This window comes from Carassius carassius, chromosome 6, assembly GCF_963082965.1.
Source record: "Carassius carassius chromosome 6, fCarCar2.1, whole genome shotgun sequence".
NCBI lineage: Eukaryota > Metazoa > Chordata > Actinopteri > Cypriniformes > Cyprinidae > Carassius > Carassius carassius.
Window position 1 is genome coordinate 24,629,801 of NC_081760.1, and position 14,227 is coordinate 24,644,027.

The window sequence follows — 14,227 nt, forward strand, 5'->3', positions numbered from 1 at the left end:
TTTAAGGATATACAAAATTCAGTTGGAGCAGCATTATTTGCTGATGATGGAGCAATGTGGAAAAAAGGAAGAAATGTAGATTTTGTGGTGAATAAGATGCAGCAGGCAGTAAACAGAGTGCAAGAGTGGGCCCTTCAATGGGGATTTAGAATCTCAATAGATAAAACAAAGACGTTATTCTTCTCTAGGAAGAAAATAAGTATGAATGTGAAAATCAAATTATCTGGGATAGAATTAGAACGAGTGGAATTGTTTAAATCTTTTGTCAAACCAAATTCCCAAATATTTAAACAATTCCACTCGTTCTAATTCTATCCCAGATAATTTGATTTTCACATTCATACTTATTTTCTTCCTAGAGAAGAAATGGTCAATGCATATCCAGAAAATAATTGATAAATGCAAAAAAGTGTTGAATGTGATGAGATGTTTGCGTGGAGTAGATTGGGGAGCAAGTAGACCTGCTCTTAAAGCCATTTATACAGGGCTGATGAGATCGGTATTGGATTATGGGTGTATAGTGTATGGATCTGCTGCTAAATCATTGTTAAAGAAATTAGATATAATTCAGAACCAAGGGTTGAGGTTATGCTGCGGGGCAATTAAGACCACGTCAGTGGCAGCAATACAGGTAGAGATGGGGGAGATGCCTCTCCATCTGAGAAGAGATCAGCTATCTATTGTGTACTGAGCAAATTTGAGGGGTCATACTGGAAAACATATGAGTCAATCAGTTCTAGGGCAGTGTCAAGAGAGAGGAAATGACCTAATAAGAAGTTTTGGTTGGACAATAAGGCAGAAGGTAATATCAATGGGAATCAGTGATCTGGAAACAAGCCCTTCGGTAATATATCCAGTGGTACCTCCTTGGATATTGTCAGAAGTTCCAGTCGATTTAGGCTTATTGGAGGAAAACGAGGTTAATGGAATAGATCATTACAGGGCTCAAACAAGCAAATATAAAGAAGGAATTATATTGTATACTGATGCGTCTAAACGGACTGATAAGAAAATGGGAATTGCTTATGTTATCCCTCAATTAAACATTGAATTTGCTAAAAGAATTAATGATGATTTAGCTGTATATACAGCAGAAATGATAGCAATATGGATGGCAGTGATGTGGGTAGAGAGCAATAGACCTAAACAAGCTGTGATAGCTTCAGACTCTAGTTCAGCTTTGATAAGCCTAAAGCATCTTCACTCTGAGTCTAGACAGGACATAGTGTTTGAAATAATGCAATTAGCAAACAATTTGATTAAGTCTGGTATAAGTACTACATTTATATGGGTACCAGCTCATATAGGTGTAGGAGGTAATGAATTGGCTGACAAATGTGCGAAAAAAGCAGCAGAGAAGTCTGAAGTAGAGGTAAATATTAAATACAGTAAAGCTGAAATTAAAAGTATAATTAAAGCAAAAATTAATGGAAAATGGCAGTGTTTATGGGACAATGAAAAGTCTGGAAGACATTTGTATAGAATTCAAGGAAAAGGGGGAAAGAACAGAAACACATGTAGAAGTAAGCGTGAAGAAGATGTGGTATCTAGAATGAGGCTAGGTCATACAGGATTAAATAGAACATTATTTATAATGAAAAAACATGTAGATGGAATATGTGAATATTGCAATAGTCAAGAGACTACAGAGCATGTAATTATGTATTGTCCTAAATATCATCAAGCCAGACAAAGATTAATTTCACAACTTGGTGAGAATCAGATGACATTAAATTTGCATGATATATTGCAAAGAGGATCTGGTGAAATTTGTTTTTCTTTTTTGTTTACTTTTTTGAAGATTACTGGATTATTAAATAGAATTTAACGAAGTGTAGGTCGACCCTTGATCCACACTCCAGTCCAGATGGTGGCGGTAATGCACCGAAAGCTGGTTGCCAACCGCCATATTAAAAGAAGAAGAAGAAGGAGAAGATTCTACCAATCAGATAGTTCCGATGGGCGGTCCTTAGCTTCACGGTAGCGTCCATGGTCTCTGTTGTACGAGCTGGTCTAGACAAGCAGTATGGCGGAAGAAGAGAGTGAATTGGAGTTACACAGTTTTAAAAAAGAACTGGAGACTTTGTTGAAGACAAATGCAAGCGACGAACGGGGACTCCAGAGCAAGACGTACTGTGAACGATTCTGTGAGGTAATATGACATTATGATATTGCAGTTGTTGTTTTAAAAAAAGCAAACAGAGATGTGCTAACAGTGTTAGCAGCATGCCAGCAGATTCCCCTCCCCCAGTGTACAGCCACCGTGAGCCAAAATCACACTGTGTTTTACCTCAGAAACTAGTGGTGTCTTCAAAATACCATAGAGGTAGATCTCAACAGTCCAGAAGTAAATTTTAATCACGATTTGGCGAACTCGGGCTGTCATTTTCTTTCAGTTAGCTTCATTAGCCTGGCATGTGGCTAACGGTTAGCATTCCCAAGTTGCATTCCAAAACAAGCAGACTGCGATAGAGCAGCTTGTGCACACTTCTTCATATTTTATTTGCCAGCGAGTTTATGAAACAGAAAACGGTCCAAGCCAGTTTCATAAATCCTTATGCACGATAATAGGGTGTTAAATGATAGAATATCTCGATGCTGTCAGTGCTAGCAGTAATGTAATGACAGTCTTATTAACCAGTGTCTGCAAAGGTTGTTTTGTTCCCAACAGTTAACGTTACCAAGCAGTTTTTTATTTCTAATTAAGACGTTGCCAAGTTTATGAATCCATCCTTCTCGCTCTATAAATAAACTTTAAAAAAAAACAAATTATGGTGGTATATCGAAGTTTGATGTTTTCTATTCTGTATCAGTAAGTTAATGTACTGTCATTGAATGCTAGTGACTTCCATGACTGTAAACAAACATTACAAGTCGCTTGACAGTAATGTTTTCAGGCTTTAGGAGCACATGGTGATAGGAATATATTCTGTCAATCTTTTATTTTTCTATTAATACTCTCTTTTTGTTTTCTTTTAGTTGGTGGTGGAGCAAACCGGACAATGGCAGGTGCCTCTTCCCCAGCTCCAGGTGCTACAGAGTGCTCTGTGCTCTTTTGTCCATGGGGCTGCATCTTTCCCTCCAGAGTGTGAACATGTACGCTACACACTGAGAAGTCTGGCCCTGTGAGTATATACTTCTGATTATGCCATTAAATCTTACTCAAAAGTGCTATAAAACTTTAAGGAAGTAGAACACGCATTTAAGTCAGCAGACTATCGTAATGTTCTCTCCCTAATGTCATTATAAACCTATGTGACTTTATTATAATTATTATTGACATTTGATATTTTGAAGAATATTGGTTACCAAAATTAAAAAAGAAAGAAAAGAAATCACTTAGACATTTCTCAAAATATCTTTTTTGTTCCACAGAAGAAATTAAGTCAGAGGTTTAGAATAGGGATGTGGGCGATGACAAATTACTTGAACATTTAAACCGAGGTTTTGTAAGTGACTTGAAATATCTTAATGTATCATACAGTCAAATTTCATACTGAATGCTGATGAAATATAGGTTACATGCATGCAGTGTAATGCCCTACTTTATAATCAATGTAAATTAAACTTAAGCATTCATTTAATCAATGTCAGCTAATTTAGACATGTTTATTAAAATAAACTGAATCTCGGTCAAACTGGTATTGTCCCTCATATCCAGTAGTATCACAATAAGCAAGGTTAATTGTTATATGCCAGTACACAAAACTGTTTTAATTGATTTGTGCTACATATATATACACTTTTCAAAATAACATATTAAGAAATATATTAACGTAATTTGAAATAATTTAGGATGATATGACGGTCAGTAAATGATGACAGAATTTATTATTATTTATTTTTATTTATTTAATTTTTTGGCTGAACTCTTCCTTTATGTATTTGTTACTCTGGATGTCTGTCATTTTAATTGTCAATTCATGGGTAAATGGTGTGTGTTGAAATTGCTGAGGTTTATACAAGCCCTAAACATGTAACCGACCTATCACAAAGAGTATTTAGCTGGGATGTTAAGCATGAGAATATATCATAATACAACAGAGCAGTTGCTGATAGTGGATTAGACAGCAAATGCAGTGTAAGTTCCAGAAAACATCTTTGCCCACCTCCTAATATAAAACGAATCCTGTCTGAATAGGACCTAAATCCAGTGGAAGTTATAAAAGTGGCAAAAAAAAAGGCTTACAGTATCATTTGTTGGAGCAACAGGTTGTTAAATAAAATAATTACAGATCACTTTTTTATTTTTTTTTATTTGCAGAAGTATATTCGAACTGCTGTTGTTCTTTGGAAAAGATGAATTCATTGAACATCCTTTGAAAAACATTGTAGACTCATTTCAGGTAACTGCATTACCTCAGTCCTGTTATTCTTGGGTGAAGCATCTTGTTGAATTCTGCTTACTGGACTTTCAGCGCTTATTGTGTTGAGTCACTCATATGTTACCATGTAAATAGTTTGATGTTTTAAAACTGTTTTCCTGCTCTATTCTAGGATTGCTATGCGAGTCTGGTAAGACACCAGAATGTTTACCTTCTGCGGGTTAGACAAATTATCAAAGATGGAGGTCCTTGGGCAAACCCTGTTCTTGAGGCCATTCTCAAGGATTCAGAGCTACCACAAGAAGATGGTCAGTCAATCATGCTTTTGTTTAAAAATATGTAATCTGTACCTGGCATTTCATAAACTGTTAATGGAGTTGATTATTACATGAGTCTTATTTATTGTTTTTGTTCTCAGTGGACAAATATCTGAGCTCAGAAGTATCCATTTTCTTTGAGCTACGTGTGCGTTATCTGGTGGCATGTGAGAGGCTTCCGGAGGCATTGGCACTGACCAGAAGATGTATCAGGCACTCTGTTGTAGGAAGACATCTCTATTTCAAGCAAGCCTACCTCATCTGCCTTTGGAGAGCTTCTCTTCATGACCGCTTGTACAAGGGGGTGAGTGAGAAATTATTTAATTGATAGTTTCACCACAGTTGGTGTGAAATGGTCTTTGATGTATCTGGATTGTACATAGTCAGTTTTTTTGGCTCTGAAAAAAAGATTTCATACTTTTATAAAAAGTCAAACTTCTCCATTCTCACTTGTGCTTTTCTGGTAAAGCACTGAGTACATTTTCTGAGTAAAGTTGTTGTGTAAAGTCCTGTGTGTCTTTTCAAGGGACTCCTAAATTGGTAGTTTCTTAACTTGACTGCTTACGATGATATGCTCTGTGCTTTTTTTTTACTCACAGAAAGATGCACGTATGACACCATGACGTATGCGTATTTTGGGTGAACTATTCCTTTAATACTATTTTTATTTTGTTATGTTAACATAACATCTCAGTAAAAACCACTATAAAGGAAGATGAAAAACATGAAACTGAAAACATAAATATATATAATTACGACAGAAGTACATGGCGCATAGATCTTTGAAGTCACAAAGAGTACAGCCATTGATTTTGGTGTCCATATCAAGTGTTTTTTTCCATTGAGATTAAGTAAAATGAATAGTTGTATATTATCTATAATTCAACCTTTTTTTTTCTTCATCTGGCTCATTTACAGTATCTGGACAGTGTAACACCCAACATGCACTGCAAACAAGTGGTGCAGAAGACTAGAATGACTTATGTATAGTTAGCAAAGCAAAGACGGTGTAAATATTTTAACGATCTAAGTGCAAGGTCTAAAGCGCACGGCACAAGTGAACTTAGGGTGTTTCCGAAAAATCGGAAAAACTATCAGTGTGCCCGGTGTATGGTCCGCAAGGGTTGTACCTATTCTCTTAATGAGTCATGAGTGTATTTGGGCGTAATGTGCACCTAATGTGCAGATCTGGCTTCATTGATTTATAATGGCAATATTCTTGAGAGTCTAGAACTCTGCACATAAACAGTTAGTGAACTGAGCTAGGCTGAAACAGTTAGGTGTATGATAAATAATTTATTTAAAATTTCATACATTTTATTTAAATTTAAAAGTTTAGTTTTTCATACTGCAAAGAGGGCCAATGTGTTGGCCAGTTAAACTGGCAAGGCAAATCCTTTTTTTAATTTTGAAAATCAATATAAAGAAAAGTTCATACAATTTGTCACATGCAAAATAAATATTTTACTATAAATGAATGCAGTATCAGGGCTGTAACGGTGGCAGTTTTAGTACCACTGTGGTGGTAAAGGCACAAACCACAGCAGTTAGCGGTTGGTGTACAAATTACACTTTTGATGTGATTCAGGCTTTAAAAGTGCATTAAAATACAAAGTCCTTGAACATGGAAAGCAGAAATTTAGTGTCTAGAAATTTAGAGGGCTTTGGGACATCTCTCATATCTTTATATATATATATATACCCTGATATATATATATATATATATATATATATATATATATACCCTGATATATATATATATATATATATATATATATATATATATATACCCTGATATATATATATACCCTGATATCAGGGTATATATACATATACATATACATATACATACATACATACACACACACACACACACACACACACACACACACACACACACACACACACACACACACACATACACACATACACACACACATACACACACACACATACACACATACACACACACATATACACATACATATACATATACATATACATATATATATATATATATATATATATATATATATATATATATATATATACATACATACATACATACATATACGAAACCATGAATTACCAGCGGGTGTGAAATACTCTGTAATAGGGAGCCCAGCACATGATATGTCAAAGAAGTAGATATTAATTATTTGTTCCCACAACTTGTTCATTTATGCCTACAGTTTTTTAATTTCCCCAACTCAAACATCACAATCAGCTCTTCCGGGTCTTTAAAAATGAAGGCATGTCTCAACAGGTAAAACTAAGCTACTTTCAATAAAACGTTCCAACATATTAGGAATACTTTTAATGAAGTTTAGTTTACCTGTCGAGTAGAAACTCTGCAAGTAGGTCGAAACGATTGAGACCCAAACATTCTATCAAAACTTGTAATGGACCCAAGTGTTACCACATTGTTCGTCTCTGTTTATTTTGGCAAAGTAAATTAGTACAACTTGGCCACAATTTAATTAAACTGGAGGAACGAATTAAGTTCTGCAAAATAATTTTTAATTCAGTGGAACTGCAGTGGGGCGGTTGTCATGCAAATTATACTACTGTAACTGTACAATATCACATTGTGTTGACTTAAGCTTTAGTGGTCTGTTCTTGTGTAGAATGGTAGTGTGGTGTTTGTATATAAACATAAACATCTGAAAATTATATTAAAAATGCCAAAATATGTGTTTTTTTTTTAATTTTTAAATTTTCTTTTTTTTTCTTTTTTTTTTTTTAATATATTGGAATATAATGAACAATGTCATAGATCACACTATTGTTTTTTTTTCTAAAGATGGCAGACATCAATGGGAAGGACGCTGTAGAGATACTCTGCATGATGGAGAATGAGGAGAAAGATGAGACTGTTTTGATGCTGAGTAAAGGCTTCCTATCTCAGAAGCTCCAGATTGAAGATATGTGCTACCTTTGGTGGGTCTCTCGAGCTTTATGAACATTTACAAGGGGAATTGTGTTCAGTGTATTTCCCCTATTTCTAACATTCAGTATTTTTACACAGTCATTGTAACAACCTGACCAGAAGAATTGAAGGTTTAGATGATCACATTCTTATTTCTTGCTGTATTTTTATTTTTTATTCCCTTTAAGGGATTTGGTCTTCATATGGAGCAGACTCTACCTGCGTTTAAACCGCTCTAAGCAGGGATTCCTAGAGGAATGCAACTTAATGATTCTGTCAGCAACCAACACAAAAGCGATTTTCCCATTTATGAAGGTGATTTTGGCAGAGGTAATATATTTTGTCATCAGTTTACTAGTTGAATTAAACAAAAAATTGTTTAAACATGTGAAAGTGTTTATGAAATGTTAATTTCAGTCTTGTCTTTTGTTGAAATGATAAAATTTCCGGTTTTATTTTTCAGCTTGGAAAAGATGGCCTGGGGTTTTGTGTGGAGCTTTGTGCACGGGCATTGCAGACTGACCTTAAGAATGATCCAGTCACCAAGTCTCTTATCTACAAGACCATTGCATACTTACTCCCTAATGACCTCGAGGTCTGTAGAGCCTGTGCACTGCTAGTTTTCTTCCTAGAAAGAACTGTTGAGTCATACAAGAACGTGTTCCTCCTATATACTCACCCTGATCAGGAATACCATTCAGACACCAGTCTTGTTTGTAACAGTGTACGCTTTGAGGCTCTCCAGATCCTGAAAAAAGACCTGTACTTTGACCCTGAGTTCTGGAGCCTTCTCAACATTGAAACAAACTGTCTGAAGCTGATGAGCGATAAGGTTGGTAAAGCAACTTTATGTGAAATCATGCAAAGGGACAAGTGGATGCCAAGCTACTGTGTGAAAGGATATTGTCAGTGTTATGCAGACAATGCATATGAGTCTATCACTAAAGCAGAGAAACATACCAATAAAAAAAAACAGGAAGTGGAGTCAGTGAAAACGTGGGTCAATTCTGGCTTAGGGGAAGCATCCTCCAAGCTGCCAGGCAAAAGGCGGGGGAGGAAGCCAGGGACACAGCTTGTAAAAGATTCACAGGCCAGTCCAGTTCGGCGTTCATTTAGGCAGTTGGACTTGGCAAAGAATCATGCCAGGCAACTAAATAGTAGACGCCAGAGACTCCTTTCCCAGCAGACAGAGCTGAACACTCTGAAGCACAAGGGAAGGAAACCACAATGGCTTTTGGACCAGTTAGCTGCCCGAGCAGAGAACAGTGTACCTCAACAAGACAAGAAACCAAGAAGGAAACCAAAGCAGTCAGATCTTTTAAAGGATATTTCAGTTGAGGAGCCATTAGATGAAATTACAATGAAATTTTCCTACCCTGATAATGAAGTTGATCTCTCTTCTGATGTCCAGGCCTCACTGTTTTCCACAGAGATCCCTCATATGACTGAAAACAGTACTGACAAAACTGCATCTCAAGAGAATTTGAAATGGCCTGACCATGCTACGTCTCTTATCAAGTTGCTATCAGAGTCTATTCCATGTAGGAAAAAAGACTTCAGGGTGAGAGAGGAGATTGTTTTCCAGGAGCAAGGCCTTTCTTTGGTTCATAAATTCCACACATATTCAAGGACAGTTGAATTAGAAGGAATGTCATTCGACAGTTTACCCAAAGATGAAGTTAAGGTGGACTATAATGAATCCAAACAAGAAAGAGAGTCTGCTGAGCAACAGTGTGAACCAGCAGAGACCCCTGGAAATGCTTCACAGATTAAAAATGCTGTAGAAATCAAGGCTACTCCAATCCCAGTTATAAATGAGGAAGTATCCACTCCTGTTGAAGCCATTCTAGAGTCAGTTAAAGAATTCATTCAACATCCAATGAATGAGTTGTCAAGTCCCCAAGATGCAAACACCAAATATCCAGACTATGGTCCTTACAGTCCTATAAGTCCTCCAGAAAGTACAAATGTTGATCTTCCAACGGAAGTGAAAAATCTTACCACAGCTGAAGCCATTCCTATACCTAATAGTACAGAAGAAAATGTGAATGGTCTTCATGAGGATGCTCCTCCAGTTCTCACTGAAGTGACGATGCTCCCTGATGATACAGGGCCTACTTTGAGTGAAAGTGAGATTGCCACTTCTAAAATTGTGCATGAGAGTACGGAGGTGCCATTGCTGTCACCAAGACCTGATGTGACATCACTGGAAATGCACACAGCTGTTGATGGTCTAGTCCCTGACCTTATGCCCCCAAGTGATGCAGGTTGCCAGGTGTCATTTAACTGCAGCCTTTGCAATAAACAAACCAAATTCCAATACATTCTACGGCATGCAATGTGGCATCATCGGATTGACAGAAAGTGCATGTTCTGTCACAAACGCTACACTCATGGGCGCAGCCCGTCAGTCCATTTTAAAGTGCACATACAGGAGCTGAAAAAGTCTAATGGGCTTTTTAATGAAAATATTTGTGAGAATGCCATTGAGACCACTTTGCGATGTGCCCAGACAAGACTGCTTAAACGTGTGAATCCTGCTGTGAAGCATAGATTTAGAAACCTCAAAATGAGGTTAAACTGTACTTTGAACATCAAAAATGTTCACAGGGAAGGGCAAAGTTCAGAGCCTAGAGAGAGATTGCGGGCAAGGTTAGTTAAGGATTCAGATCCCCCAAGTACATCAGAAGAACAAAAGAAGAAAGTTTGCAAGATGAAAAGAAAACATATAAGGAGTGTTTTAGCAAAAAGATCTCAGTCCATAGATGAGAACAAAACGTTTTTCAGAATAGGACTAGCAAGGAAGAGAGCAAAGACTATGCAAACACTAACGCCAGATAACAACAATTCAGATACCAAAAGCACCTTGGCTCATAAGGTAAATGGAATGACCAGAAAGAGAAGAAAAGTGAAGATTGAGCCTGAGACAAATACCCTTGATGAAAAGGTTCACACATCATCACCACAGGACAGCAAAGTGAAAATCGAGAGTGTAGAAAGTCAGAAAGACAATGTCAAGACTGAACCTGAGAATACAGAAGCAACAAAAGACAAGAGCAAATCAAAAAAGAAAAGAAAAGATGAAATGCTGGACTCTGGGCTGAAAAAGAAGAAGATTACTTCTGGAGATCAAAAAGAGGATGGAGAAGATGTAAAGAGGAGGAAGATCACAAATAGCCTGGATGGCAGTTTTGAGAATCAGGAACCCAAAGACAATAATGCTGAATTTAAGGAAATAAATCCAATGGGGCATAAAAATGGGCCAAAACCCAAAAAGCCATCCACACCATTCCAGGGAAAAAGAACTGGAGCATCTACACATGTCAGATGCCCTGTGGAGATATGTACGTTTAGTGCAAAATCTATCCTTGTCCTATCACATGTGCTGTCTCACCACCATGGTGACAAGAAGGCGCTTTTGTTCTTTTTCAACTTTGGAAAGGAGAAATGTCTTTTCTGTTGCAGAAAATTATATAACCCTCAGCATTTTTTTGACCATGTAATATGCCACAGAGGTGAGCTGAAGTTCCCATGCTACCATTACGGCTGCAAGGAGAGGTACCAAACACGTATGGAGCTTAGTGAACACATGCTAGGCCATCATCCGTTGAGAGCATTGTGCTGCTTTCCTGGATGCTCTATGCAAGTTGACAGCAGTATGCTCCTGTATAGGCATGAGAAAACTCATTATCGACTCAATACAAATTTGGAAAAAAAATCATTCCCCAAAGAATCTGAACCAACAGGACATGGAGTCCCTCAAAGCCTGGAAGATGGTATGGAAGCACCAGAAAATTCTTCACTTAGTCAACAAATTGTAGGTACAGCGAATTTGAAGGACCCTGGAAATCAAGATGATGATGGAAAACCTTTGGTCCTCAATAAAGGTTCTGTAAACTACAGTAGCAAGAACCATAGTCTTGTTAATGGGCATAGTGAAGTTGTTCCTCCCAAACCTTCAGATCCAGTCACTAAAGAGCAGGAACCATCGGTTTTAGGAAAACCTGTAACTAAACAATTTTTTCGACCTCTTCCCTCAGCCTATCTGGATGAGTCTTACATTAGCATGCCAAAACGTTGGAAGGAACCCCAGGTGGGCTCAAAGTTATTAGGCTCTGTGTCAAAGCCAGAAAAACTGTCAACCAGGCAGCGTTGCTCTCAATGTTTTCAGTCTTTCAACAGTGAGGAAGAGCTACATGCACACAAAGAGAAATGCACATCCCTCTTTGGTTTTGATTCGGATGATGAAAGTAAGTACCTTTTTTATCGTGAATCCTATTTTTGTCTTATTTAATTTTTTTGTTGTTGTTAAATACTTTTGTTTTCAACAGGTGCCTCCTGAATTTGGAGAAGCAAGCATCTACTGAGAAAATCGCTAAATGCTGCTGTAGGCAATCAGCATTATTATATGTGTGCTTAACATCTTTGTCAGTGTCACAGAACTATATAAAGTACTTCATGGGAAATGAAATTTTCCTCGAAGTCTTGTATAACCGATCTGCTGCTTTATTTCGGAGCGAAGGTCTGTTATCTCTTCATATTAAAAAATCTGATTGACACTTTTTTGTTTTCCAAAAGTCTTTTGAGACTTGTTTTTTAATTGACTGTCATCTTTGCTAGAAAATTTATAATTTTGTCTCTATAAAATGTACAACAGATGCATTTTCAATCTGTCATCACTTCGTGTCACAGAGCTTAGCCTGTTCTCTAATTTTTTTGCTTGTCTTTTCAATTCCTGGATTTGAGAGGCCACCAAAGACCATGACACTAAAAGAGGAGTCGTTCTGTCTGACCTGGGTAAATACCACCTTCTCTGGAAGTATGGTGGTTAGTTGACTCAAAAATGAAAATGTGTTTTACACACCCTCAAAGCATCCTAGGTGTATGATTTTCTTCTTTCAGACGAATCCAATCAGAGTTATATAAAAAATTGTCCTGGTCTCTCCAAGCCTTTCAGTGGGGCTAAGTGGGTGTTGGTTGTCAACAGTTCAGAAGACATGAAATAAAGTGCACGCATCTGTAATTAAAAAGTCCCTCACATGGATCCGGGGGGTCCTCCTGAAGGAAATCCATGCATTTTTGTAAGATAAATATCCTTATTTCAGACGTAATGGACACTTTTTTTTGTTTTTTCTCAATTCCGCTGACTGTGGTACGCGGAAGTCATGCAGGTGGATGATGTAGGATGTATGTGTTGGGCATGCACCTCTGAGATATGCATGAGCGTTGGAAACAAAGTTTCCTTTACTTTAGCAAAGGTCTCCTCTTGGCTTACATTAAAATCCTCCAACATTTTTCTTGACAAATCCTTGTTTTGTGCTTCTGTTTTGTGATCGGCATTTTGTTTTGCCACCGCATTCGTCACTAATCACTTAACCCCGACGTCCTACTTCATCCACATGGACGGCTTCCACATACGACAGTCGGCAGATGTAAAAAAAAAAAAGCGTTTATTAAATTTTAAATATGGATATTTATTTTTCAAAAATGTATGTTTGCTAAAGAAGGCCTTTATTCACCCCCCGGAGCCTTGTCAGGGACATTTTATTATGGATGTGCGCACTTTATTTCCCGTCTTCTGAACTGCTGACAACCAATGCCCGTTTACCTAATTGAAAGGCTTAGAGGGGATAGGGCAATTTTTAGTATAACTCTGATTGGAATGCCTTAAAGAAAAAGGTCCCATACACCAAGGATGCTTTGAGGGTGAGTAAAACGCAGGCTAATATTCCTTTTTGGGTGAATTAACCCTTCAACTTGGCTGTTTTGTGACAATGGGTCAGGTGTTTACCAGTGTTGCATAGTGCTTTATGAGCAGAAGTACTGGATGAAAACTCTTAGGCCACTTCAAGTATTGCAAGCACATTCTAAATATGTTATTTTATTATTTTATGACTTGATATGTGAACCTTTGTAAATTGATACTTATAGCATATTTTGAAAATGTCATTAACTTGCTTTTAAGTCAGTGGACACTTGGGAAAAGTTAAAGACATCATGTCTTTAAATGAAGGACTTTGAATTTGGTTGAGAAATCCTTAAGAACTGTCAGCCTTTAACTGCTGCTGCTGGAAAGGCCAGTCTTTAAGACTACATATTCTCCTATTAATGGAAGAGTGTGTGTATGTGCCACAACGCCTCATTGAACATTGTCATAACATATATTTTAAATGACTTCTCTTTAAACCTACGAAAATTGTAAGGGGAGGACTAATTTGTGTCTCAAACAGAGGCATGTTTAAAGCGGTTCAATTGATGAACATTAACAGTCTTATTTATTATTATTCTTTTTTTGTATCTTCTGTAAATGTTTGAAGAGTTTAAATAGTGTATGATTGGGTGACTGGGTTTATATATCAAGAGCTTTTTTGTCCTGATTAATAAACAAATTTGAAGGGGAGTTGAGTTGACTGGTTTAATGAAACGGTCAGGATTCGTTGTGTTGTATATCATGTACACAGCGTCATGTTTTTGTTTATTTACAGTTTGTCGTGTGGTGTACATTAACTACAGTTTATTGCGTCTCCGTCCACTGGAGGCGCTGTTCACGCTTAGGTTAAGTTAATCAAAGCCAAGTCAACGTTTTCTGTTCTTATTTTTTTCGAGACATCTTGATTGACACAGACATTTTGTAAAAGAAACTATACGCTGTATGA

At 37.2% G+C, this 14,227-nt stretch overlaps 1 protein-coding gene across 2 annotated transcripts; it reads left to right on the forward strand.

Moving 5' to 3' along the window:
- The first annotated feature begins 1,993 nt into the window (after positions 1-1,993).
- On the forward strand, positions 1,994-12,136 carry LOC132142524 (zinc finger protein 654-like). 2 transcript variants are annotated; one of them, XM_059552458.1, is made up of 10 exons: positions 1,994-2,152; positions 2,980-3,125; positions 4,265-4,346; positions 4,498-4,633; positions 4,744-4,946; positions 7,446-7,582; positions 7,760-7,901; positions 8,035-8,166; positions 8,260-11,821; positions 11,903-12,136. In XM_059552458.1, exons 1-10 carry the CDS (start codon positions 2,027-2,029, stop codon positions 11,911-11,913), a joined length of 4,677 nt encoding a protein of 1,558 aa, XP_059408441.1. In that variant the 5' UTR covers positions 1,994-2,026; the 3' UTR covers positions 11,914-12,136. The 2 variants fall into 2 exon arrangements, with proteins under 2 accessions (XP_059408441.1, XP_059408440.1); XM_059552457.1 differs by having other exon boundaries at positions 8,035-11,821.
- The last annotated feature ends 2,091 nt before the right edge of the window (positions 12,137-14,227 follow it).